Source organism: Protopterus annectens, chromosome 8.part0, assembly GCF_019279795.1.
Source record: "Protopterus annectens isolate FY-2018-M chromosome 8.part0, PAN1.0, whole genome shotgun sequence".
Lineage (NCBI taxonomy): Eukaryota > Metazoa > Chordata > Ceratodontiformes > Protopteridae > Protopterus > Protopterus annectens.
Genome location: NC_056741.1, coordinates 1,243,468,938 through 1,243,496,600, shown reverse-complemented (window position 1 = coordinate 1,243,496,600; position 27,663 = coordinate 1,243,468,938). Strand labels below are relative to the sequence as shown.

The window sequence follows — 27,663 nt, the reverse complement described above, 5'->3', positions numbered from 1 at the left end:
TTTTCTCTAAACTAGCTGTGAGTATCTTGCCAAATATTTCCCATTAATGTTGCACAAAGATATTGAACGATAATTTGTTTGCTCTTCCCCACTCACCTTTGCATTATACAGGATTGTCAGCATTGCCTCTTATATTGATTTCAAATTGTCCTCCTCCAGAAGTACATTAAACATTTTTGTCATACTAACCTTTACCTGCATTCCAACCCTGTTCAAAAACACAACCAAAAAAGCCATCTGGCCCCCTACCACATCTTAGCTCATTGGCATCAACTTACTCCGCCACTCCTATCATTTGCTCATCATTTAACACTCTTCTTCATCCTCAATATTACCTTCATCCTTTTCAAAGGGTTCCTAGTAACAGTGCTTGCAGCACCCAAACACTTCTTGTGGAACTCAGTGGCCCCAAACAACCTATCTCTACCATGAATATGTAACATGTTGAGGTTGCCTCAAGCTATAATCCTGTCTTCCTACTCCTCACTTCACTTTGATCTACTCTAACCATTCTTTCATGACCTCCACCTTGACTTCTCTATGTCCATAATGCACTCCATACATTAAATAATTTTCCTGGCTCCCTATTGAAATATCAGCACCTGAAATGTCGAGTGCTGACAAGCTGAAAAAAAGACTGAAACTACAGGAGAAGAGCAAATCTTGAAAATCACTCTTCTTCAAATTTCTTTTTTGAGGGGTCAAGCCCCCACCACCCCTGAACTTATATATACTAATTCCAAAATCACCATATCTTGGAGAGAAGGGAATATTATGGGAGATGGCCATCTTGGACTTAGTACATCTAAGTTTGTTCTTTTAGCTATTCATGCTCCATGTTTTGGGGTTTGTTCTAGCAGGTTCTAGCATTTCAAATGGTTACCTATTTTCCTCCATGGCCCACTTCCCTACAATACACCTGCCTTGTGCATCTTCCTATTTATACTTCTCTTTACAATCCAGTTTCCCTTTCATCAAGATATCAGCTCTTCTCTTCCCTTCTTTCGTGCAACTAACCTCTGAGCACTCAAAATCCACACATTCCAGTTTTGCTACTTCCCTTTTTATCATCTCTATTTCCTGCAATGACACCATCCACAACTTTCTCAGTACCGTCTCTTGCTTAAATAAGTTGTTAATAAACCCCATGTTCCACATTTTCAACACCCCCCCCTTTAGTATTTAGTACAGATAGTGAATACAGGATGAAATGCTTACAGCATGTTTTCTTTATATGATGCACTCCACTTCTATCACTGCACTGAAAGAAATGAAAAAAAACGTTTTTAATTAAACAAAAAGAAAACTTCTACTGTAGGCACTGCCCATTAATGTCAAATTATAACCTGGTGTTAGCCTATTGACCTCTGAAGATGGTCATGTTGTAAATGAGTTGTATAATGCTAGAAATTACCATCAGGAACAGTGTCCAAGACTAAAATAAAGGGAGTGCAAGAAGACAAAATTAAGGCACTGTACAGTGCCTCAACCTAGGATGCAAACACTGCATTTAACAAAATATTCTGTGCATATTAGTAATTATCTGCATTTTCACTTCACTTTGCATAATTAAAAGTAAACCTCTTTCATGAAATCATATTAATTTTTTTTCAGTTCTGCAAAAGGAAAAATGTTATGAGTTTAAAGAAATATGAATGAAAGCCTTAATGCCTTTTATTTCTGCATGTTCTCAACATAATTCCCATATTCCTTCTCATGATAACACTTTTTAAGGGAGATCTCCTAGTGTCATCTTTTTGAAACTTTGAAATAAAGCTTCTACATTTTGTTATTAAAACTGCTAATATGTTGGCTGATATTGTGGGAGTGGGTAATGTTGAGGTGCATAGGTTAGTACTAGGCTAACTGCCCTTGCAAGCCATTTTAAGCCTAGCCAGTTATCTCATGTGGGACTCAAACCCTGTACTTTATGTTTGGAAGGCAATACCTTAACCATTAGGCCACCATCCAAACATTGGGATGTTAAGGTCCATCTTTAAATGTCAGAGATTAAACTTACCTTCGGTTCCCTAGACATACTGCTTGAGATGCTGTTCCCTGAATTTCTTCAACCCATCTCTAACTTAGAACTCATCTGAGTGACTTCAGCATCATACTTTCTATGACTACATTAATTTATCAGCATAAGTTATCTATCATTTCTGCCCTTTTCAGATATACATTTTTTGTGACATCACCTCGTAAACTGTAGTCATAGTAGTTATAGTATACATTTTAATCCTGAAAATAAACTTCATAGTCAAGATGCTAAAATGTATGTGACACACAGGTCATGCTACAGTGTACAGGGACAAATCCTTACTTGCACCATAAATGCCCCAGAAGTAGCCTGGGTGAAGGAGTGGGTAAAAAGGGCTGACACTGTTTGAAACAAGGGTGCTCATGTTACAGCTGCCTCAGCAAGGACTTGATTTTTCTGATGTTGTAGAGCACTCCTTAAAAGAACAATGCATTTGTGCTTCATATGCCTTCTTTTCTATGTTCTCTCAGATCACCGACTGTCAGAGAAGAGCGAGTCAAATTTTTTTATGTACTTTAGAGATCACACTTTTCTGAGGTACAGTAACCTTGAACTGAGAATGAGTGAAGCAGAATGCAGGTGGGCCAAAGTGATATGACAAATTATTTTTATGTGGTATCTTTGCTTGTAAAGTGACAGACAAGTGTATGTGTATGTGTATGTGTTTTAGCTGTATGTATGTATGTATGTATGTATGCATGCATGTATGTATGTATGTATGCATGCATGTATGTATGTATGTATGTGTGTATGTTTGTATGCATGTATGTATGCATGCATGTATGTATGTATGTATGTATGTATGTATGTATGTATGTATGTATGTATGTATGTATGTATGCTCAAGCTGTCAGGACTTATTTTAGTTTGGAAATAATGACAGGAGCAGCCTAGTGGCTAACTGTGGGGGATCATGGGAGATCTGGTGATAAAGGCTGGGATGATATGAACAGTCTAACTCTGAGGGATCATGGGAGATCCAGTGATGAAGGATGGAATAATATAAGCAGTCTAGCTTTGAGATCTCATGGGAGATGCAGTGATAAAGGCTGGGAATGAGTGGCCAACATTAAGTTGCCCATCTTGAAGTGAGGGAAGCAATCCAGTGTGCTATATTGTCACTGCCTTCTGATGAAAGACGTATGGAATGCTTTACGGGGTGGGGAAATTTGCAGTTCGAGGGGTAGGAATATATGCTTGGACTTGAAAGGCAGCATTAGACTGAATGGCTTCATTATGCATGTGAACAAGCACAAACACACGTCAGGGAAAGCAAATCAAGCAGTCCTATTAAAGGGGGAGTTAGGCTACGTAAAGTGAAAAAAGGCAAACCTAATATGCATGCAGATTCACAGCCATCTGACACTCTCCCTCCCCCAAAAGGAGTTGCCTTTTGGAAGAGAGAAACTTATCCTTAGGGTGATGCACTGCGTTACATTCACCCTCTCTGTGAATTTCTTGGCATCCGTGTCCTGAATATATAATAAGCAGGTTATGATTGGTGGCCTGCTCCTAATCCTCTCTATTATGCACATGATTTTATATTTGTGAACACGTTGCTTGGGAACATTATAGCAGGCACAGCAATATCAGGCACATTATTACACTTGCCGGTGTGGTTACTCTGCACTTTCATTCCAATACTTATCAGCATCAACTACACATCAAACACCATGACTTAGATGTTTGTGAATTGTGAAAATTACAGTGTGAAACTTCAATTGCAGACATTCTGCATATCAGGGATCTTGCACATAAAAAGGTGTATACACATTTGTGTCATTGTGTACTAACACTTTCAAAAAATATGTAGGGCTGTGGTATATAGTTATATGATTTACCAGCCCTATGCAATTGCATGTTTGAAAATAGCACTCACATAATTCAACAATTATGTAGTTCAAAGGGGACAAAAACTACTTGATGGATCACTGACAGTTTTGTTTAATTAAAAAAGAATAGTAGCCCAGTAAAGTACATCACAGGGTATCTCATTCAAACAGTAGTTTTTAAATAAGCTTACAACTCAACGAAAAAACAAAAGTCACTTTCATTTCATATCATATATTTATTTTTATTAGGCAGTGAGGTCAGCAAGTCCTTTCTTCCACGAAGGCAGTGTTGTAGTTAGCTAGCCTGAAATGTTTTGCGCATCAGCATCTTTTTGATAGTTGTTCTAAAAGTTTTGTTGCACAGTGGGTATATAAAGGGATTCAGCATGGAGTTAGTGTAACCAAGCCATACGGTAAATGTGTTGAAATACTTGCTGCTGGCCTCCGCAGTCTCATCATGCAGAGGAGGTTTTATGAAAACAACAAAATATGGGATCCAGCACAACAAATAAACCAATACTATTACCCCCAGCTGTGTGGCTGCCTTTTGCTCTCTTTTGAGCCTTAAATTCAATTGTGATAGATATTGCTGTTGACAGCTTGTGGATCTAGTTGACCTATACAGTTTTCCCTGGCATAATTTGTTGGTTTGGCTTCTGTTTAGACAGTTTTTCTCATTTGAAATATTAGAGTTTATTACTTTATTGTTAGATGAGATATACCTCTGTTCTTTAGGGCTTCTCTGTCTCTGTCTCTGTCGATGCAGACTCCATTTCAGGCTGACATGTGTTGAGCCTCCTCTGTCCTCTGAATCTGCAGAACATACATGAACACTGTTACCTTTGATCAGACATCTTTCCTCTGTATCCCAGGCTGGACTCATTTTTACATTCTGTAAATGTCTGACAGCTATGGCCTCATGTTGCTGTTTGAAGTCTGTGGAGATGTTGCTTCTGCTCTGCAACTGCACTGAATTGCAGCTTCTCAAGGGAGCGTCATAAGAGGCCACTTGTTCAGTATAATTGTTTCTGTCAGAGTCACGTTCCTGGAACACTGTGCTTAGATGGGAAATAGGCATGTGCACAAGTTGGCGTGCTTTACACTGGGATGTACTTAGACCTGGACTTCCAAAGAAGCAAGGCCCATCACTCCAACTAGCACTGCTATTTGATACAGAATCCACTCTTCCATTTTGAGCACAATCATTTTTCTCAATGAATTCTTTGCACATTTCATCATTTTGCTCTGCTTGGTTAAGTGTATCCATGTCTTCACTAAAACTGGCCTTCTTTTCTGAGAGGTGCCCGATAGGGACTGTTTTTTCACTTTTACTTTCTGACTGATATGTACACATGTAACAAAGTGTTTTCTGCTTATGTACAGATTCATATCTGACTGACCCATTAGCCCCTGTTCTATGTTTGCAGTGCCTCCTAACAGAAAGGAAGATTATGATATAAAAGCAGATCATGAATGCAGTAGGAAGATAAAAGTTAATCGTAGCTGTAAGGATCTTGAACCACATGATGTTACTGAAATCAGTATCACAGTCACAGCTATTGTTAGGGACAACATCTGCAAAGCTGTGCCAGCTTAAAATTGGAATAATCCATGTTGATGATAAAAGCCATGCTACAGCAATTAGAGAAGATGCCCTTCTACGAGTTCGAAATGGAATATAACCCAGAGGATTTACCACTGAACGATATCTGTCCACACAAAGTGCAAATAAATTAAATATTGATGCTGTACTAGCTACATAGTCCACACATAGCCATAATTTACAGGCCATAGGGCCCAATGTCCACTCTCCTGTGACAAAATATAGAATGCTTATTGGCATAACAATAGTCCCAATAATGAAGTCTGCCACTGCTAAGCTTAAAATGTACATATTTCCAACAGTATGAAGTGCCTTCTCCTTCCTGATAGCACAGAAAATAAGCAAATTCATTAAGGCAGTCACTATGGTGAAAAGGCCAAGGAGCACTCCAAGGCCAGCTTTCTTTGGCAAATCTGCATCTGTTTCATTAACAGAGCAGTTTGATTGGCCAGACTGGTTTAGACATACACTGATACATCTGTATGAGTGTGGGTTCACACTTGTGTTTTCCATTGTTCACTCTTTTTGGCCAAGTTTAGAAGAAAGACACTGTCTAAGCAAACTTTGATTCCTTCCTGTTTGAATGTATTTACACCACCTGCAAAATAAAAATAAAAAGAAAAGTTTTTAGAATGTTTTTAAACAGTGGACTAAGAGGAATAAAGTTAATGGAAACTACTAGAATATAATGGAAACTACACTTCTTCATATCCGGACAGTGACAGTATAGGCATGTAGATGACTTACATTGTTTCCTTATATTTTTTCTGGGGAGACTGTCAAAATATATTAATAATATGAACCACAGACATTATACTTACGTTTTGTACTTCTTGCAATGTACCATCAGGGAATCTTGAATTGCTGCCCCATAAGCAAAAGAGGTGTAACAGAAGGAATAAACCTAGAAAGAGAGAGAAAAACTTCATCTAAGATTTTTGCTTTACCCCTCAGACATTTAGAAAGTTTCTACCTCACTTTATAATTAGTATATATTAGAGAAGTTACCATGGCATGACAAGTGTGGCTTACTCTGTGCTAGCCAAAAGTAGTTTTGTGCATCAATTTAGTTCAGAAAATAAATATGCATACTTTGCATGAATAGCTTGGATTAGCAAATACTTCTCACATGTACACATTTGTATTTTGTCAGAAAAACATTCTTGCTACAGCTTTGTGTCAGTTTAGCGCTTGAAAGGATGATGATAAAAAATACCTAATATAAAAGCAAGGAACAGGAAGGTAAATTAAAACAAAATAAGTACTCAGTGCAGAAATGGCAACAAATATGCTCAGAATTAGACTGGTAAGGAGGTAAGTGAATGTGGAGTAACAGCTTTTGGACATAGTTACCCAGAGATAAATCAGAGCATGATTAGGTATAACTTGAATGGAATAACTGACTAGGGTGACAAGTATGACTTTGGAAATTTTAGCAAAAAAAAGGTACTATGGTCAAGCATTTAGATGTACTGTCTGAAAATTCAGATGCTAAAAACATGAGATTTCATACTTTCTGTAAATGCAGCAGCTACTAGAATACTGCGTAAGTGCAGAAACAACATCAGAGGTTGCTGAAAGTGAGCTCTTAAGCAAATGTATCCTGCCACAAAGAAGTACTAGAACATATGGGAATCAGGAATATAATTGGAGGAGACACTGTGAGAGGAGGAGCTAAGGCAGCTGGTACTAGAAGACCACGCTATAGAAGAATTCATCTGGGTAGAAAAGATCTAACTCAGAGCTCTATAGCTTCAATCAAACCATCAGATAGGGTTAATGAGGGTCAGAAAAAGTAGAAGCCTTGCCAGTATGACTGCGGACATCCTGTATTTAACTTAAAAAAAAAAAACTTATCAGTGTAGTATACACAATATATGGCTCTGGATGATCAGTGTGGGAAGTTTCAAATATATTTAAGTGTGACTACCAACCAAGCTGGACCCAGTTAGTAAAGTGTGAAACAAACCAGGACAGCACTAGTATTATTGGAAAAAAAATGACTTTAATTAAAGTTAAATGACAGTCAACAGACCGGATTCGACTCAAAGCCTTTTTCAATGTATAACACAGACTGAATACCAAACCCCATATATATATATATATATATATATATATATATATATATATATATATATATATATATATATATATATATATATGTATATGGGAATGTAAAACAACATTTACAAATCAACCAATCACAAACCAGCACATTGTTCATAAGTGTTCATTCAAACCAGGTGGAAAAACACCACCCAATCTCAAAATCCAGGCTTTTTCCTTTTTATTTAAAATATTGTGCCAACCAGCTTTACAGTTCCTGTTGCCACATACCTAATCGATAACAGTAAAATGGAATTGAGCAGATGAATGTTTAATGGTATGCTTACATAATGCATTGGTGGTGCATTTATTCCTAATATTACTGAGGTGTTCAGATATATGCAATCTAATGGGTCTCGAAATTTGACCTATATAAAAGTCTGAACACGTGCATACAGCTAAATAAACTACCCAATCCTTGCTACAATTTGCAAATATATTAATGTGAAACATACAGGGTGTATTTTTGGTGGTGAATTCTTTAGTATGAAATATGTGTTTACAGAATGAACAATGACTGCAGGGAAAACATCCAACAAGTTTAGTGCCATAAAATGTACCATGAGTGATATTTGACTATGGCATTCTGCGTTTATAATGATTGAAGTAGCCACCTAATGTTTTACGTCTCCTAAAAGAAACATGACAGTTGGCCTGCAAGAGATCATTCAATTGTTCATCAGATAATAAGATGTCCCAATGTTGCTGCACCAAATCCATGAAACAAGAGGTGTTTTTTCCATAACTCGTTATGAACCTGATAGATTTATCAGAGGTCCCTTTGTTAGTATGGCATCTCAACAAATAATTTCTATGTAACTTCTTTACCTCGCTACTGATCTGAACCAGATGTGATTGAGTGTATCCATGTTCACAGAACCTAGATTTTAATTCCTTGTCCTGAAGTTGAAAATCCTCAGCTGTAGATCAAATTATACAAATCCTCTTGTATTGAAATTTAGGCATATTCTGGATGACATGTTTTGGATGACAGCTGGAGGCATGCAGTAGATTATTAGAGTGAAAATGTTTATGGCATACTGATGTGGCTAAAGTAAGAGCACAAAGGTGCAACTTTCATTTATCCATCATAATAGTCATGAGTCCAAAAGGAAATCAGCAAAAATGCCAAAACAGCCAGTCTAAACAGAAATCCACGTCAAAGATAGAATCCACTCCAAAAATAGGATCTACTGAACTCAACATTGTGGATGGGCAATAGGAACACTAAATCTGCTCAAATACAGCCCAAAAAATATGAAATGATTGGCCGAAAACTCTCCCAACTGGAGAGTCAAATAATGAAACCTCTCACAAAAACGCCACCAGTGAAATACAAAGGCCAGGAAGCAGCAGCAGAAATTTGCATGGATGGCAAGTGCAAAGGCCCAAATGAAAAAGCAAATTATGAAATAAACTAGGCCAGCACTAGTATGAGAGGAAAAAATGACTTTAATTAAAGTCAAATGACAGTCAACAGACCGGTTTCGACTAAAAACCTTTTTCAATGTATAACACAGACTGCAATACCAAACCCCATAAATATAGCGAAATGTAAAACAAAATTTACAAATCAACCATTCACAAATCAAAACATTGTTGATAAGTGTTCATTCAAACTAGGTGGAAAAAGATGACCCAGTCTCACAATCCAGGTTTTTTCCTTTTTATTTAAAATATTGTGCCAACCAGCTTTACAGTTCCTGTTGCCACATACCTTATTGATAACAATAAAATGGAATTGGGCAGATGAATGTTTAATGGTATGCTTATGTAATGCATTGGTAGAGCATTTATTCCTAACACTATGGTAAGAATTGATACATTCAGGTACTTTGGGGTGAACGTTTGAAGGGTCCTTTAGGTTACGGGCATGTTAAAGCATTTTGGATGGGTTCCTATCAGCATCTCAAATGTTGACAATATAGAATGCGATATTGTCGATGCGAGAATGCTGAATGTGCAGAACATTGAACGAGTAAATGGAAATCTCCATAAGGGGAGATTTCCATTTACTACAATGTAGTGTGGTGTCGAGTTGGTATATTTAAGTAGTGGGTGGTGTGGGGGGGGGTGCAGTGGGGCTTACCCCTCTGCCTACACCCTTTAGTTTTTTTTGTTTTGTTTTTGTTTTTTTATATCAGCATTCAAAAATGTAATAGTTTGATCATTTCAGTTCGATATTTTGTGATTCGAACTATTAAATTTTCGAAATGCTGATATAGACCATTTTGGACACATTATTGCCATTTTTTTTGCTAAAACCAAGCCATTGGGTTGGGTTTTGTTTAAAAAAGAACCAGTAGAACATTAAAACTATGTATATGTTTAATGCAATGTTTAAATATCTACAACTCTGATGTCCAATGATGTGTTTTTGGGTCATTCACACTATTCAAACATGTATGCCTGTACTTTTTCCAAAACGGAGTGTCTGTTTACCATTTGATTCAGTGCTGTGGGCATTTTTTGCAATCAGCAATATTTTTGGCTGGTTGGACTTTTATTTCTAATTTTGGTGCTATAGTAATGGAATATTTTTGTATGACCTGGTATACATTATGTCATGCAAAGCCAAATTATTATATATGATTTTTTTGTTTCATGAATGGACACAATTATTTTGTGTTAAGGGCTGTTGGGGTTTGTACAATAGAGGGGATTGCTCCGTTAGATACTTATCTCAGTAGCTGGCAATTGGGGCAACTTATATGTGATTGTTGGTGTTTTTATAAGGAATAGCCATTGCAATAATATCATATATATCTTCCAGGGCCTTGCACTTAAAGAATTTAGGTATGTTATGTTGTTGGTTCATTTTATGCGAATGTTAATGTCTGTTTGTTCTAATGTATGGATGTCTCTATTAATATACACCAATGTTTGTCTATTGCAATCTTTCAAACTAAAGGGAATATTATTTTTAAGGCACCTATTTAGGTTTAATGTTCTAAAATGGTCTGACTTATTGGGTTTAACTTGATAATAATATTTTCCATATGATCCATCCTATTTTTTTGTTCTAGGATTGGCATTTATACCGAGAGGTTTGAACAGACATTAATAATCTTTCAGTTACTTACTATATATATTTACTATAATGGATTTAATGACCATTTTGGAGGGACTTTCAGCAGACAAGGATGATATTCAGGTATTTGGATTAGATTCCAATTTAGCTACCATATTGAATAAGGAATCTCAGTCAGAGAACCAATGTGTTGATATACTTGGCAAGCTTTTTAAAAGTATGAAACATCTCAGATCCTGCTTTTAGCACCTGAAATTGTTTAAGGCATACTTAAGGCATACTTATCAAAGGGCATTTCTCCAAGGGGCCTGTGAATTCGCACCAAAGCACTGGTGGGCCAGGCTGACAATATTTTATTGACAGCTTGGTCGGAAATACAACAAACTACTTCTATGCAATTTGTAAAAGTTTTACATGCATTTTATGAATGTAAAATAGAAGACTATGTGTCAGAAGTGACTGAGATGTGTGAACTGGCTAGACAGTTCGATGACCATCAAATTTATAAAATTTGTTTTCAAAAGTTAAGTACTGACTTATTAGAATTTGAAAGGGAACTGAAAGAAAGGAAGTTACTTAAATTCAATAAAGACGTCAAAGAATATAGTTTAGGAAAACCCTTTGAACAGGCCAAAAGTGTTAAATTTTGTAAAGCAGACATCTACAATGTTGGCCAAAAAAGAAAAAGGAAAAAAAAAAATCTATCCTTAAGAAATCCATTAGTGATACCTCTGGGGAGGATTCATTCTCCTTCACAGATACTGAAACCGAGTCACAACAAGTGTCATCAGCTTTCAAAAAGAGTTGTTCTTTCAAACATTCAGGTTTAGAAAAGAACATCAGTACTGCCCCTTTAGAGGTAGAAGGAGGGATGGGAGAAAACACAGGTCAAGATGTAATTCTACAAACTCTGCTGCATTTTTGAAACCCAAGTAGTGAATTCAAATAATGTACATAATATTTAATCTGTGTTTTTTTCCGACATTGAACATCAGGTGTTAAATAAAGGTCTCAGTTTCATTCCTGGCTATATGGTGTCTGAAGATACTTTTGTGGATTATTTGAATTCTTTTTGCAGATTATTAAATCTTAGACTGCATTTTTTAATAATGAGAATTATGAATTAATAGTCACTTCTTTACCACATTTCAGATTTCAAAAATCTACATTTGCTCCCTCTATGAATAAGCATGTTGACATTTTTTCAAAAATGTGTGCCTAAAGATTTACATTTTGGCACACATTTAGATAGAAAGTTCTCCTCTAATAATTTGACTTCATTAGAGCATCATGCTTTAAAACTTAGGGAACAATAAAAACATTGTAATCATTAATGCTGATAAAAGCGGGAGTAAAGTAGTCATGGACTGGTGTATGTATTTAGCTGAAGAAGAAAGACAACTGAAAGATGATTGGTTTTACATAGCCATGTCCATTGATCCAACATCTAAATTTAAGCATGAAATTGATGAATTTTTGCAACTGGCAGTAAGTGAATGGATTATTACTGATAAAACCTCATATCATTTGAGGGTCAAGGATCCATTACCAGAATATTTGCACCTACTTCCAAAAATTCATAAGAATGCTACACAGCCAGCAGGGAGACTGTTTCTGGTAATGGTTCTCGTACATAACCAGTATCTGAATTTTTGACAATATACCTGAAGCCATTGTCAAAAGGTGTAAGAGCCTATATACAGGATACTAGGGAGTTTCTCAATATTGTATCAGTTACACAACTGGACCCAGGGCGGGCTATGTGCATGTTTGATGTCACATTGTTACATACAAGTATTCCACATTGAGCTGGTCTTACTGTACTGAAATACTTGTTAAGGGAAATGCCATTATATAGTCCAGGCTTTAACACCTTTCTCCTCTGTTTGGCTGAACATGTCTTAATCAAGAATGTGTTCTACTTTATTGGCACTTGTTATTTACAACTTAAAGGTACAACCATGGATGCTTCATTCACACCAATTTATGCCAACCTTTTTATGGGATATCTGGAACAAATGAATATATATGATGGTAGCCATAAACTATTTCTGGATGAAATAAATATTTGGAGGAGATTTTTGGATGACTACTGGATGGTTTGGAAATAAGATATCATGTATTTACAATAATTTGTTCAATATCTGAATGAAAACAAGTGGGGTATTCAGTTTGCAGTAAACCATGACATGGAATGTATTTCATTTCTTGATGTTCTTGTAAAAAGGCAACAAGATGATACTTTAGCCACATCACTATACCAAAAACTCTTTTCACTCTAATACTCTACTGCATGCCTCCAGCTGTCATCCAAAACATATCATCCAGAATATCCCTAAATCTCAATACATGAGGATTCATAGAATTTGCTCTACAGATGAGGATTTTCAACTTCAGGGCAAGGGATTAACATCTAGGTTCTGTGAACATGAGTACACTCAATCACATCTGGTTCAGACCAGTAGCAAGGTAAAGAAGTTACATAGAAATGATTTGTTGAGATACCATACTAACAAAGGGACCTCTGATAAATCTCAAAACAAAAGAAGGTTCCACAGCATTGCACCAATGTACTATTAATAAAAAACAAAGCTTTCAGACATAAGTCTTTTTTCAGTGTTAATAAAATTCCTATAAATATAGTATATCCTTTATACATAAAAATCAGTAATCACATGACACAGCCTACCTATCATAAATAAAGCTTAATCAAGCCATTAAAAACAGCATTTAATCAACTTTTTCACTGAAAGATCTTAAAGGGACATATAATATCCTATTCAGAGACTCATAAAAGTATATGTATTACTGCCAAATAAACTGAAGACAAACATATACAATTGATACACTTACATATATATTCATAAATAGCCCAAAATATATGTGAAGATATATGTATGCATGATACATACGCATAAACCTACATAGATATGACGTTATATAACCAAGAACATTTCTTTATCTAAAATAACAAGTATACTGTATAAATTACACTTAATTTAACATAAATGCATACAAAAGTCTGAGTAGCAGTAATAATTCTCATTGATGTAAATAAATTATTCTAATACACAATATACCTTAAAAAGAAATCTGTGCAAAATATCTAAATATATACATTACTCAATCATTTGATGTGTTGTTGTTTCTTCTTCAAAATAGGTTTAACAGTAATTTGCTTATTTAAACCACGGTGTTAGACAGCATGTAAATGAGTAATCCATTCATATTCTCTGTCTATTCTATTTACTAAGTCCCCACTCCTAATATTAACAGTCAGAATGTCTATTACACAAAAAGAAAAATAATGTGATACATCCATCTCTTCTATATGTTGGGCTAGAGAATTTGTTGCCACTTTCCTTCTGATCTCTAATTTATGTTCGGTTATCCTATCTCTCAACCTTCTGGTTGATTTACCAACATAAAAGCATGTATATTGCTGACATAACACTAAGTACACCACATTATGGGTATTACATGTGGCTACACAGTGTATATCAAATCTCTTTCCACTAGTGGGATGTATAAACTCAGTAGCTGTAATTATATTACTACAACATGCACACTTGTGACAGGGATAAGTCCCTTTCTTATTATATTGTATATATTCTGTTCTATTTAAGTCAAAATCTTTGTAGCATAGGCATTTCTTTATATTATTACAATTTCTGTAAGTGAAATATGGATTATCTGGGATCCATTTCCCATAGCCTAGAAAGGCCTTCAGAATATACCAATTGTTTCTAATAACTTGTTCTATATTTCTAATTGTTCTGCTATAGGTCATTAGATATCTTAAAGTTCTCCAATTCAGGATGGTGCTGGTAAGTTGACGCACACTGCTGAAGAATGGTAAATCCAGCTATGCAGCTCTGGAATAAATAAATCCTTTCTTGTTCAAAGGTTCTCCAAACAATTGCCACATTCAAGCATCCAAATATAAATAGTGGACAAAAGGTAGAACTAAAACCAAACTGGACCAAACAGGGCCAGAAATTTATTAAAACATTAAGCAACACGGTACAAAAATACTGCTTTTCGTCCTTTCACCAGACAAAGACTTCTTCAGACAAATAGTTCTACACAAGAAACCAACCTGTGTTATAAAGGCAATTTCAAATTCAAATTGTGCCCCTCCCCTGATACAATCTGAATGACCTCATTTCCTGATCACAAAGCATTTGTCATTTCCTCTTCCTAGTTATACACCCATTCAGTAATATACACAATTCACTTGCAAGAACAAGAATAAGGTTAAAACATAAATGACTGCAATTATATACTATGAGCCCTTCATAATTATAAACAAAGTTATTTCTTCATTTATTGCTGACCTCAGTATTCAAAGTCTGTTTAACAGTATCGAAACTGAGATAAATATAGCATATAAGAGAATAATTTGTTGGTTAAATGATTTGAGTATTGAGAACAATTTTTGAGAGCAATTTATGGATTTCTTAATGGTTTAAAAAAGTCAATCCTGTTTATTTTTGGAATCCCCGAAGTCCATAAATTGATGAGTGACCCCCTCCCCCATGAGACTAACACAGCTGCAGTGGGGTAATGTAAAACAGAACCAATTGCAAAACATATCGATTTTAGATTAAAAAAAATAAGGATGAAAATTGTGTGCTTTCAGATACCTGGCATTCACTGAAATGTTTGGATGAATGTGATTATAGTGACTCAGTTTTGTTTATGGGTATTATTGTCAAGGATTTATTCTTTGTTATTCTTCCTGAAATAGAAATTGAATGGTTTAATGAAGTATTAATCACAAACAAATATTACAGCTTGGATGATAATAAGTACACTTACAGAGATGGTTCTGCATATTAACTATGTTTGTTTTGAGGAATAGTAAAATAAGCAGGTGACTGGTGTAGCTATGGGTGCAGCACCTGCATGAGCCTTTGTTAATGCAATGTTGTGGCACTGGGAAAACAAATATGTTATTCCATCTACATACAAGCAATATATTTATAAATACTTCAGTTTTTAGACTATATTTTGATTTTTTGGACTGGTGGATATAATATGCTTGATCATTTTGATTTGTACCTAAATGGTTCTACTCGGTCTTTAAAATTTACACAGGGGGTAGGATTTGAGAGTATTAATTTTATAGATTTTAATATATAGATATATATATATATATATATATATACATATATATATATATATATATACATATATATATATATATATATATATATATATATATATATATATATATATATATATATATATATATATATATATATCAGATGGAAGGATTGAGTATAATGTTTTTAGAAAGGCCATATACTCAAATTGTTTCTGACATGGTCACAGTAATCACTCAGATTGGTAAAAAAGAATTTAATGAAAGAACAGATGGCCCTTTTGTCAAGGCTTTTTTTCAGGAAACTGGATATTCAGAAAAGAATTGAATAAGTTGAAAAAAAATTTTTGGACAGGAAATATCCTGAAAAACTGACAGAAGAGCCAACTGAATAAATTATGATAAAGAGGGAAACAAGGTAATGACCTATTTTGAGAACAGATAGTTTGATGTTAAAAACAGAAAGAGAAAGATTTCATGATGGTCATTTTACAAACTTATAGCGAAATAAATACTGACATAAGGGGTGTTTTGGATAAAAATTGGAGAAATGTATTTAATGTATTTGGACCAGTTCCTACATTATGAGACAGTCTAGATATAATATATAAGAAAGGTAAAAATGTGAAGAAGTCAACAGAGTAGCAGAGTGCTTTGAAACAGTGTTTTGACAGTACAATAAAATAATAGTTAAACTAATGAAACATGACTAGCCAAAGTCATTGCAGAGATATTAATTATTGAACTACTGCTATTTTATTCTGTGCCAAACTCTGGCTTCTAAGCCTAGTAGAAGTAACAATGTTGAAATATCAAATACCTTTCAGGTATCATTCTAGCCCTGTAAGACATCATGCTATGACACTGTTTGATGAAGTAAATGTTTCATTTTGAAGAAGGTCTGTTTATTAATTTCTTGACCCATAAGCACACTACTCACTATATTAGAATTACAGATCATAAACTAGCCTCTTCTCTAGCACGACTACTCATTTGCACCTGTTGCTCTTGTGTTATTGCTTGCATTGTTGCTCTTGTGTTACTCCTTGTACTGTTGCTCTTGTGTTCCTACTTGTATTGTTGCTATTGTGAAACTGGTTTTATTGTTGCTGTTGTGTTACTGGTAGTGTTATGACTGATAACCATTCGAAATGTCAGGACCCGCTAGAGCAAGTCACAAAATATGGAGACTGAATGGCCAAAAGAACAGACTTACGTACACTAAGCCCATTTCCCAGAATATTCCATTTTCTCCAAGGTATGACAATCTCAGAGTTGGTATATATAAGCTTGGGGGTGGGGGTGGGGGGCTTGCTTCCTCTGTAAAAATAAGTTCTAAAGAAAAGTGCATTCTTCGGGATTTTCTCTTCTCTTGTGTTTTCGGTCTTTTTTATCTAGCATGTCAGCACTCATTTTGATTGCCAATATTTCAGTATGGATCCTTGTGAGTACTAAGCATAGCAGGCAGGCATCAATCAAATTTCATTGGCTAGCAGTAGAAAATGGAACATCATCTTGAGACATATGAAGAAAAGGCCAGAGAGATGTTAAGTCTTCAATCACCAGCAGCATATGTACTCTCTGATAGATCTGCAATTGTTGTAAAATTTCCTTGGTTGGGAGACTAGCCTTCTATACCATGCCTTGTACACACATTATTCACTTAGCTGTGAAAGACTTTAACAGTCAACACCAATGTAGGTATAACTTAACTCCTGCCTATAGAATATATACTCATTGTACGTTTTCTACATATATGGAAAGTTGTTGGGCACATTTAAAGTAAGTAATTACTAGTGTATCCTGCAGCAAGGCATTAAGAATATTACCATGAATATTTTTCAGTCCATATGGTTTATGATCTGTACTTATATAGTGTATCCTATCCCAAATAATTTTACATGCACACTGCTAAGACTTATATTTACTAAATACATGGCAACAGTCACTCTGCCTACCTTCAACAGTACAACCTGAAATTTAAATATACTTACCTTATGTCCCTTACGGGTAGAGGCAGCTTATAAATGCCTGGCTCTCAGTGTTGAATTTGGGGACGTGACATCATTATTCTTTCAAGAAAACTTGGCTAGGCTTAGAAAGCCCCCCCCCCTCCTCGGTCATTAGCCTAGCAGCCGTCTAAATCTATGAAAAGTGAAATATTGGGCAGGCAATAGACAAATTTCCTTTCGATTTTTCAATGTTACTACATGTTCCTTTTTTTCCAACTGGCTGTCTAACAAGGTAATTTCAAAAGGGATTTAAGCTGAATAATGGCATACCCTAAAATCTCACCACTACATTATGCTGCATTCAGGTGCCAGATTTTAAGAATAAACAGAAATCTAAACAGACTTCTGGCTCTGAAACTGAGTGACCTGAAAACAATGTGTCATCCAGGCAAGCACATCATCTGTTGTTCTTATGCATATAAAACCAAACATCATATTTGAGAGGTTTTTTTCTTTCATTAGGTAGGTTTTCTGGTCCATAAGGCCTTTTAAGTGAAAAACTAGGCTTAAGACTGTTGCAAGATTATGAGTTATTTAAACAGGTATGCATACCTATAAATGACAGTAGCTCAGTGGATAGCAATTTTCACCTCACAGAAAGATGTTCTTTGATTTAATTTTTGGCTGGGATGCCTTCTGTTTGGAGTTTACATATTTTCACTGTGCATGCATGGGTTTTCTTTGGGTACTCCGGATTACTCCCATACTCCAAAGATATGAAATAGGTGGATTGGACACTCTAACTTAGCCATAGCTGTGAGTATGTGTGTATTTGTGTGATATGGAAGGGCAACATCAGCAGGGCTAACCACCTGGTGGTATGAACTTTGGCTCTAGATAATTGTCACTGTTAAAGGGGCAACCTGACTCCATGTGGAAAAATGAATTGTGGATGGATGGATACCTACAAATGACAGCATTTACATGCTTTAGAAACATAAGCACTAATTAGAAATAAAGAAACACAAACGTGCTGTTACCAAATATTGCTGTTGTTGTTACAGCACTCAGACCTCTCAACCAATCGGGGAAAAACTTCAACAGAATTAGGGACAAGTCACGAAAAAATCAGGGACACTTTTAAAATATTAGTGCTATTAACTTGAAACATTGACAGAATCAGAGCATATGAATTAATACACATTTTCGGAAGTAAAAGAAGTCTATAACTCTTAATTATTGTCATTATTCATCAAGTGTAATTCACCACCTTTCCTCCAAAAGTCATTAGTTTTAGGAGGGATAAAGAGTGATAGAGTTAAAATTTGAGTCAAAATCAGGGACGTCCCTGAAAATCAGGGATAGTTGAGAGGTATGACAGCACTTCCAAGCAGATGCTTAAAAGTACTGAGTACTGATAACACAAAACAAGTCTGGTCTGTAACTATTAGTTTTTTACACTAGAAGGAAGTTAAAAGTTAATTAATAATCAAACCCTATCCTGAAAAACTGACAGAAGAGCCAACTGAATAAATTATGATAAAGAGGGAAACAAGGTAATGAACTATTTTGAGAACAGATAGTTTGATGTTAAAACAGGAAGAGAAAGATTTCATGATGGTCATTTTACAAACTTATAGAGAAATAAATACTGACATAAGGGGTGTTTTGGATAAAAATTGGAGAAATGTATTTAATGTATTTGGACCAGTTCCTACATTATGAGACAGTCCAGATATAATATATAAGAAATGTAAAAATGTGAAGAAGTTAACGGAGAATAACTTTAATGTAAATGAATTAAAAGAAAATAACAATAAAATGAGTAAATGCAGGGCTTGTGCTCAATGCAGCTTTACAAACGACAGCATAGGAATTTTGATACCAAACTACCCTAGAGTTATTGTTATAAGCAGAAGGCATAATTCTAATTCAAAGGTAGTGGTTCATGTGGCCACCTGTCTTTCATGTGCTGCATTTTATACTGGTAAGATGGAACAGGCACTTAAGAACAAAATTTACCAGCATAACTATGCTATTAGAAAAAAAAAGGATTTGTACAAATGTATTGAATAAACATGAAGTGCAATACAAGTTTTAATAACTTTATAGTTTACGTATTAGAAAAAGTAGCTAAAATGTAAGCAGTGGAGACTGGGAGTCTTTTTTAGAAAACAGAGAGCCTATATGGCAAATATTATTGAATGCCACTAACGCACTAGAAATAAATGATAAGGTTATCCTCAGCAGTACTTTGATATTAAAGGTGGGAAAATTTTTATAGCCTACTTTAACTAGAATATTTTAGATGTATCAATATTAAAAAGTATATTTATGTAAAATATCTATTTCATGTATACATTTTTTGGGTGACAAAACATTATTTTATTAACTGATGCAAATTGTTGAGGGGTTCTGTTAAGTATGGAAAGGGTATTTCAAATGGAGTAAGCAATGCTTTATTTTTTTTATTTTGAAGATGTTCCAATTTAATGAAGGGAAGAAAGTGCTAAATTGTGACAAATTACAGAGTTTTTTTTTTGGTTATTTAATATTTTTTAGTTTTGTGATGAAGGACTTGAGCATTTGTTTGTTAACAAAATAAATTAACAGATTAATTAACTGAATGATTACATAATTAAACAGATCTAAGAAGGAAAGATTTAACAAGGTTAAGGAAATATGTTGGGTTGACTCTGTCAGATACACACAAGGAAAGAAAGACCTTGCTACCTATAAAACAGGAGGAGACAACAGCATGGAAAGCAGAAGAAGATCCACATTGTGAAAATAATGAACTGGACATTTCTGATCAACATGATGAGTATAAAGTTAAACAGTTGCTCTGAATTAAAGAACTGAATGCCTTTGAAATGGCTGGCAACAGCATAGTTTAAGACAGGCTATTATTCAACAACATACTCATCCAGGAATCAACAGTACAAAAGCAATATTGAAATTTACAATGTGGGTTATTCGTATACAGGGCAGGTCATGCAACAGTTACATCATATGCATGCTACGTAATGGTAGAAAGCAAAGGAAAAGAGGGCAGCAGGCTCCAAGCTTCTACAATGGAGGGCACATAATTAAGCACCCTCCTCAAACTCCCGGGTCTCTATTAAAAACAGAAATATTTACTTACCCGAACACCTAAACACCAACACATATTCCGCGAACCACAAATACACCAAATGCCCTAACCACGAAATTCAAAAACTCGAAATGTCATGGTTGTCCCATCCTACTGCCCGCTACATACTACCTACACAAACAAACTAAATAAACCACATACATACACTAACCAAAACCCTACTTCTAACCCTAAACTAAACCCTACTTCTAACCCTACACTAAATCTTACACATACCACCATGTATGCACTTAACTTAACTCGCACCTTAACCCTAAGGTCCGTAACTATCGCACACTTACCTTAAAAAGCTATACCCAAACAAACTAAATAATCCACCCACATACACTTAATGAAACCCTACTTCTAACCCCACACTAAATCTAACATACATTACCATCTATGCACTTACCTTAACCCGCACCCTAACCCTAAGGTGCGTAGCTATCCCACACTTATCTTACAGAGCTATACCGCAGAACGGCCAACCATGACGATTCTATGTTTCAGATTTTGCGCTTCAGGATGATCGATGTTTTCATGGTTCGATGAAGACCTGTCGGCGTTTAGGTATTCGGGTAAGTAAACGTTCGTGTTTTTAATATAGACTAAACCTTCCTGTCAGAAGTAAAAGAAAAAACTGTTATTCAAGCAGAGTAACAGTGACGTCTGAAAAGTCACTGTTACACCTGCACCTTCACAACCCTAAAACCACTCTGTACTTAATTAACCCTGAAATCACTGTACCATACAGTTAGGGGATACTGAGATTCTCAAGTCTTAGAATTAACATATATCCCCCTCCCCCATTTGCACTTGGAGTTTCATAGCTCTGATGATCAAGAAGACAGACCTAAAACTTTCAACAGACAACCTCAGAACTTTTTTTCCTATGATAAATTTCAAATAATAAAACTTTGGATAAACATCCAAAATACAAAATGAATGAAGAAGATAAGGTTCATCTGGATGCACAGGAGGACTGTTTGCTCTGGAAAGACTACAAAGCTGAAGGAAGATGGGGAAGTGCTATTACAGAGCAGAGGGAAGGTGAGGAAGTGTTATTAAAGAGACGACTACAGCTGTGGGTGGTGTTATTACAGAAATGAATGGAGGTGGGGAGGTGTTATTAGAGAGATGAACGAAGGTGGGGAGGTGTTACTGCAGAGCAGAGGAAAGGTAGGGAAGTGTTATTACAGAGCAGAGGGAAAGTGAGGAAGTGTTACTAAAGAGCTGAATAAAGGTGTGGGAGGTGTTATTACAGAGATGAATGATGGTGGGGTAGAAGTTATTACATAACTGAAGGACGGTGGGGTAAGTGGTATTACAAAGCTGAAGGAAGGTGGGGGAAATGTTATTACAGAGAAGAGGGAAGGTGTTTAGAGAGCTAAAGGAAGGTGCAGCTGTTGAATTTGATGGTAGCTACATACCATCCTCAGGCCAAAGCAAGAACAATGATTCGATTTCCATATTTTCTGCCTAATTTTGTGCACCAGACTGCATCTGTAAAGCCCAGTCACAGATTATACTGCTTCAGATTGACATGCAGATTTCCTCTTGGTACATAGATTCATAAGTTCATAGGTTCATAGGTTTATACTAGGCTATCTGCCTTAAGGCATTTATAAGCCTAGCCCAAAGTTTTGTGGCTTACGCCACCCCTTATATGAAAAAATACTGTACCCATTAGTTTGTCATGCCTCTGTCCAGCAGTGACACAGAGATGATTCCCGGGGTAAACCAACGATCTCCCATCCACAGGTCAAGATTTCTCTTGAAGAGAGCCAGCGAGGTGCTCTGCCTCACATGGACCGGGATTTTATTCCACAGCATAGGCAGCCTCTGAGTGATAAATCTATCCCTCTAGCACATCCTATTTATATCCGTGCTAAGGTTTAAGTCGCTTGGCTCTAGTGGTTTTGGTGGATTTGGATTTTTTGAGGTGGAGCATGTCCATTAATTCCGGGTTGGACATGGCCTTGTATGTCAGGCACATGTCACCTCTGAGCAGACGGTATGCAACTGAATAGAGCTGGAGTTTCTTCAATCTGGCAGCATATGACAGATTTTGGAGTCCCTTTATCCTTTTGATGAGGAACTTTTGGGGTCTCTCCAATTGCTGCAGATGTCGGGTGAGATACATCCCGAATGGGGCATTGTACTCGATCATTGGTCTGATAAGTGAAGAGTACAGGGGATCAATGACCTCACTAGATCTGGATGTGAATCCCTTCATGATCAGGTGGGCAATGTAGAAGGTCTTTCTAACCACTTTAGCAACGTGAGTGTCAAAAGAAAGGCCACTGTCAACCTGGGTCCCCAGGACCCTGATAACCTCTTCTGTGCTTAGTGGATTGCCACCTATATGGTAGCTTGGGGTTACCTTGTTTTTCCCGAAGGGTATGACTATACATTTTTTGGCGTTTAACATCAGGCCATGGCTCTGGCACCATCTATCTGTTTCTGTGAGTCCTTTCTGAAGGATATCTGTGTCCGATGCACTTTCCACTATGGCGCCCAGTTTGCAGTCGTCTGCAAACTTTGTCAGCCAAAGTCCTCCCATGTTGGCCTGTACTTCTGAGAAGTAGATGCCGAACAATAGGGGGCCAAGGACTGAGCCCTGTGGGACACCACTTGTGACCGGCTTGGAGTCTGACATAGCGCCAGCAACTCTAACCCTGTGGGTTCTGTCCTTAAGCCAGTTTGCAACCCATTTTGTGACATATGGGTTTACATTTAAGCTGGTAAGTTATTCTACAATACCTGAGTGGGGTATTGTGTCGAAAGCCTTTGCAAGGTCAAGGTAGGCTGTATGGACTGCCTTTCCCTCATCAATGGCCTTGGTGACTGTTCTGAAGAAGTCGACCAAGTTCAAAAGGCATGATCTGCCCTTGACGAAGCCAAACTGGGTCGGGTCCAATGTCTGCAAGTCCCTTATATCTTTGTTTATGAGCTCCATTATGATCCTCTCCATAGCTTTGCAGACTAGACTTGTTAAGCTTATGGGGCGGTAATTACCAGGGTCCATAGAGGCACCGCCTTTGTGGAGTGGGACCACAGTTGCCATACGCCACTCCTTGGGCACGTATCCTGTGGTAAGGCTGAGATTAAACAGCTGCCTTATGTGCGGGTTTAATTCCTCATTTAGCTCATGTAGCACACAGCTGGGGATACCATCTGGTCCCATTGATGCTGTGTTTTTAGCTTTAGAGAGAGCAGCTTTCACCTGCGCACTTTGAGATGTCTGGGAGGCTACACTCAGCTGGGATAGTTATCTCTCCTTTGGGGGGGAGAGGGGGTGAAGTTTGCACTGAACCTGTCTGCCAGTATGTTGGCAATGACTGTGGGTTCAGTGATTTTTGTATCATTTTGGACTAATTCTGAGCATATCTGGGAGTTTCCACCCAGGTTCCTAACATAGCTGAAAAAGGCCTTATGATTGTCCTTTGAATCCATGGCAATTTTTCTCTCAAAATTGGCCTTAGTTGATTTTAGGAGTGCTCGTATTTTTTTAATAATAATGATCAGGGGTGACTTCCCTTTTATGGATTTTGTTCTTTCATGTAATAGCTTTCTACTCTTATTGTAAAGGTTGTTAATGGCTGGGGTCCACCAGACTGGACGTTTGCCCTTTGTGGAAAGAGTCTTGGTTTTATTTGGGATTGCCTGATCCATGCAGTCCTGGAGGTGTTCATAGAAGGCATTTGTAAGGGCTTCCACAGCTTGGGTTGTGGTTTCCACTGGCTCAGGGGCCTTGAAGGATACCACACCAGTCTTGAGTAGTGTGAAGTTTGCTTTAGAGAAGTTCTTCACTGTGGTTTTTTTTGTTTGGGGTGGGGGCAGGATGTGGATTTCCAGTGAGATTAGTTTATGATCAGATCTCACCAATGAGGGATATACTTCCGGTGTGGAGCATTTTGTCCCCATGTTTGTGATAATGAGATCTAGTATATTTTCTCCTCTCATGGGAACAGTGACTAGCTGTTCCATGGCATTTGAATTTATGAACTCCAGGAACCGTTGGGCTAGAAAGTTAGGGCTTGAGTAATGTTCCCAGTCTATATTCGGGTAGTTGAAGTCACCCAATATGATGATGTTTGGAGATACATTTATTCCCTCCAGTGTCTTCAGGAAGGCTGTGTGGGGTTCCTGAGTTTGAGAAGGTGGCCTGTAGCATGCTACAATTTGTAGAGTAGTTTTGCCTATGGTTAGTTGCACCTGGATGGTTTCCGAAGCTTCGTGCGTTGCCACCAACCTGGAGGTGTGGGTATCCTTTATGAATATGGATACACACCCTCCTTTTGTGGTGTGGTCCGGGTTTTGGGGCCAGAACGCATGATATGAGGTAAAACCTAATAGTGTTGGGGTGCTCTCAGGAGCCTTGAACCAGGTTTCAGTTACAGCACAGACATCAATGTTCTCCATACTGAGAAGGGCCTCGAGTGCATGCATTTTGAGATTTAGACTTCTGGCACTGAGCAGCATTACCCTCAGTTTCTTCCCATTTTTGTTTTCCAAGGTGGTAGGTTTAGAATTTGAGCCTTGCCTAAAAAAGGCACTATGGGGGTGGCAAGAGCCTTAGCCAATATCCGGAATCCCAGGGGTGACAGGTGCAAGCCATCCCTTGCGAAGCAGCGTGGCTTGTCAAGCATGTCATCCCAGGCAGACAGACACTGGATCCCCTTTGAATGACACCAGACACCAATTGTTAAAGCTGATCATCTTGTCTCTATATTGCGGCATCATTCTTGGTGAAGGAAGGATACTGCTCAGGGTCAGGGTCATACCTGCCTGGGCTACATAATCAGAGAGCTCCTCTATGTCTCTTTTCATGTAGTCCAGGGAGGTACGTTTCAGGTCGTTCACACCAGCATGGACAATGACTGTGTCATATTTGTACTTGCCGTGGAGTGACCCGAGTGCTTGTGTTATGTGGCGGATTCTAGCGCCCGATAGGCAGCTTACTGTGACCCTCTCCTTGTTCAGCCTGGTGAGTGGGACGTCAGTGTGTCTGACTATGGAGTCACCTATGACAAGTATGTTTGGTGTTGTATTTGGCCTTAAGGGCTGTGACTGCTTTGCACACTGATTTTGTGTTTAACAGATCATCATAATGTCTACAGCAGTAGCAGAGTGCTTTGAAACAGTGTTTTGACAGTACAATAAAATAATAGTTAAACTAATGAAACATGACTAGCCAAAGTCATTGCAGAGATATTAATTATTGAACTACTGCTATTTTATTCTGTGCCAAACTCTGGCTTCTAAGCCTAGTAGAAGTAACAATGTTGAAATATCAAATACCTTTCAGGTATCATTCTAGCCCTGTAAGACATCATGCTATGACACTGTTTGATGAAGTAAATGTTTCATTTTGAAGAAGGTCTGTTTATTAATTTCTTGACCCATAAGCACACTACTCACTATATTAGAATTACAGATCATAAACTAGCCTCTTCTCTAGAACGACTACTCATTTGCACCTGTTGCTCTTGTGTTATTGCTTGCATTGTTGCTCTTGTGTTACTCCTTGTACTGTTGCTCTTGTGTTCCTACTTGTATTGTTGCTATTGTGAAACTGGTTTTATTGTTGCTGTTGTGTTACTGGTAGTGTTATGACTGATAACCGTTTGAAATGTCAGGACCCGCTAGAGCAAGTCACAAAATATGGAGACTGAATGGTCAAAAGAACAGACTTACGTACACTAAGCCCATTTCCCAGAATATTCCATTTTCTCCAAGGTATGACAATCTCAGAGTTGGTATATATAAGCTTGGGGGTGGGGGGGGGGCTTGCTTCCTCTGTAAAAATAAGTTCTAAAGAAAAGTGCATTCTTCGGGATTTTCTCTTCTCTTGTGTTTTCGGTCTTTTTTATCTAGCATGTCAGCACTCATTTTGATTGCCAATATTTCAGTATGGATCCTTGTGAGTACTAAGCATAGCAGGCAGGCATCAATCAAATTTCATTGGCTAGCAGTAGAAAATGGAACATCATCTTGAGACATATGAAGAAAAGGCCAGAGAGATGTTAAGTCTTCAATCACCAGCAGCATATGTACTCTCTGATAGATCTGCAATTGTTGTGAAATTTCCTTGGTTGGGAGACTAGCCTTGTATACCATGCCTTGTACACACATTATTAACTTAGCTGTGAAAGACTTTAACAGTCAACACCAATGTAGGTATAACTTAACTCCTGACTATAGAATATATACTCATTGTATGTTTTCTACATATATGGAAAGTTGTTGGGCACATTTAAAGGAAGTAATTACTAGTGTATCCTGCAGCAAGGCATTAAGAATATTACCATGAATATTTTTCAGTCCATATGGTTTATGATCTGTACTTATATAGTGTATCCTATCCCAAATAATTTTACATGCACACTGCTAAGACTTATATTTACTAAATACATGGCAACAGTCACTCTGCCTACCTTCAACAGTACAACCTGAAATTTAAATATACTTACCTTATGTCCCTTACGGGTAGAGGCAGCTTATAAATGCCTGGCTCTCAGTGTTCTATTTGGGGACGTGACATCATTATTCTTTCAAGAAAACTTGGCTAGGCTTAGAAAGCCCCCCCCCCCCTCCTCGGTCATTAGCCTAGCAGCCGTCTAAATCTATGAAAAGTGAAATATTGGGCAGGCAATAGACAAATTTCCTTTCTATTTTTCAATGTTACTACATGTTCCTTTTTTTCTAACTGGCTGTCTAACAAGGTAATTTCAAAAGGGATTTAAGCTGAATAATGGCATACCCTAAAATCTCACCACTACATTATGCTGCATTCAGGTGCCAGATTTTAAGAATAAACAGAAATCTAAACAGACTTCTGGCTCTGAAACTGAG

General features: G+C 37.0%; 1 protein-coding gene across 3 annotated transcripts in view; it reads right to left on the bottom strand.

The window, feature by feature from the left end:
• Nucleotides 1–3,965: 3,965 nt before the first annotated feature.
• Nucleotides 3,966–27,663, bottom strand: part of LOC122809331 (histamine H1 receptor-like) — a 396,814-nt gene continuing 373,116 nt past the window's right edge. For all 3 annotated transcript variants that reach the window (XM_044080733.1, XM_044080734.1, XM_044080735.1), the window contains exons 3-4: nucleotides 6,298–6,380; nucleotides 3,966–6,074 (exon numbers count right to left, since the gene is read on the bottom strand). In XM_044080733.1, the coding sequence (XP_043936668.1) occupies nucleotides 4,169–5,989 (1,821 nt within the window). In that variant the 5' untranslated portion in view covers nucleotides 5,990–6,074; nucleotides 6,298–6,380 and the 3' untranslated portion in view covers nucleotides 3,966–4,168. The remainder of the gene's footprint in view (nucleotides 6,075–6,297; nucleotides 6,381–27,663) is intronic.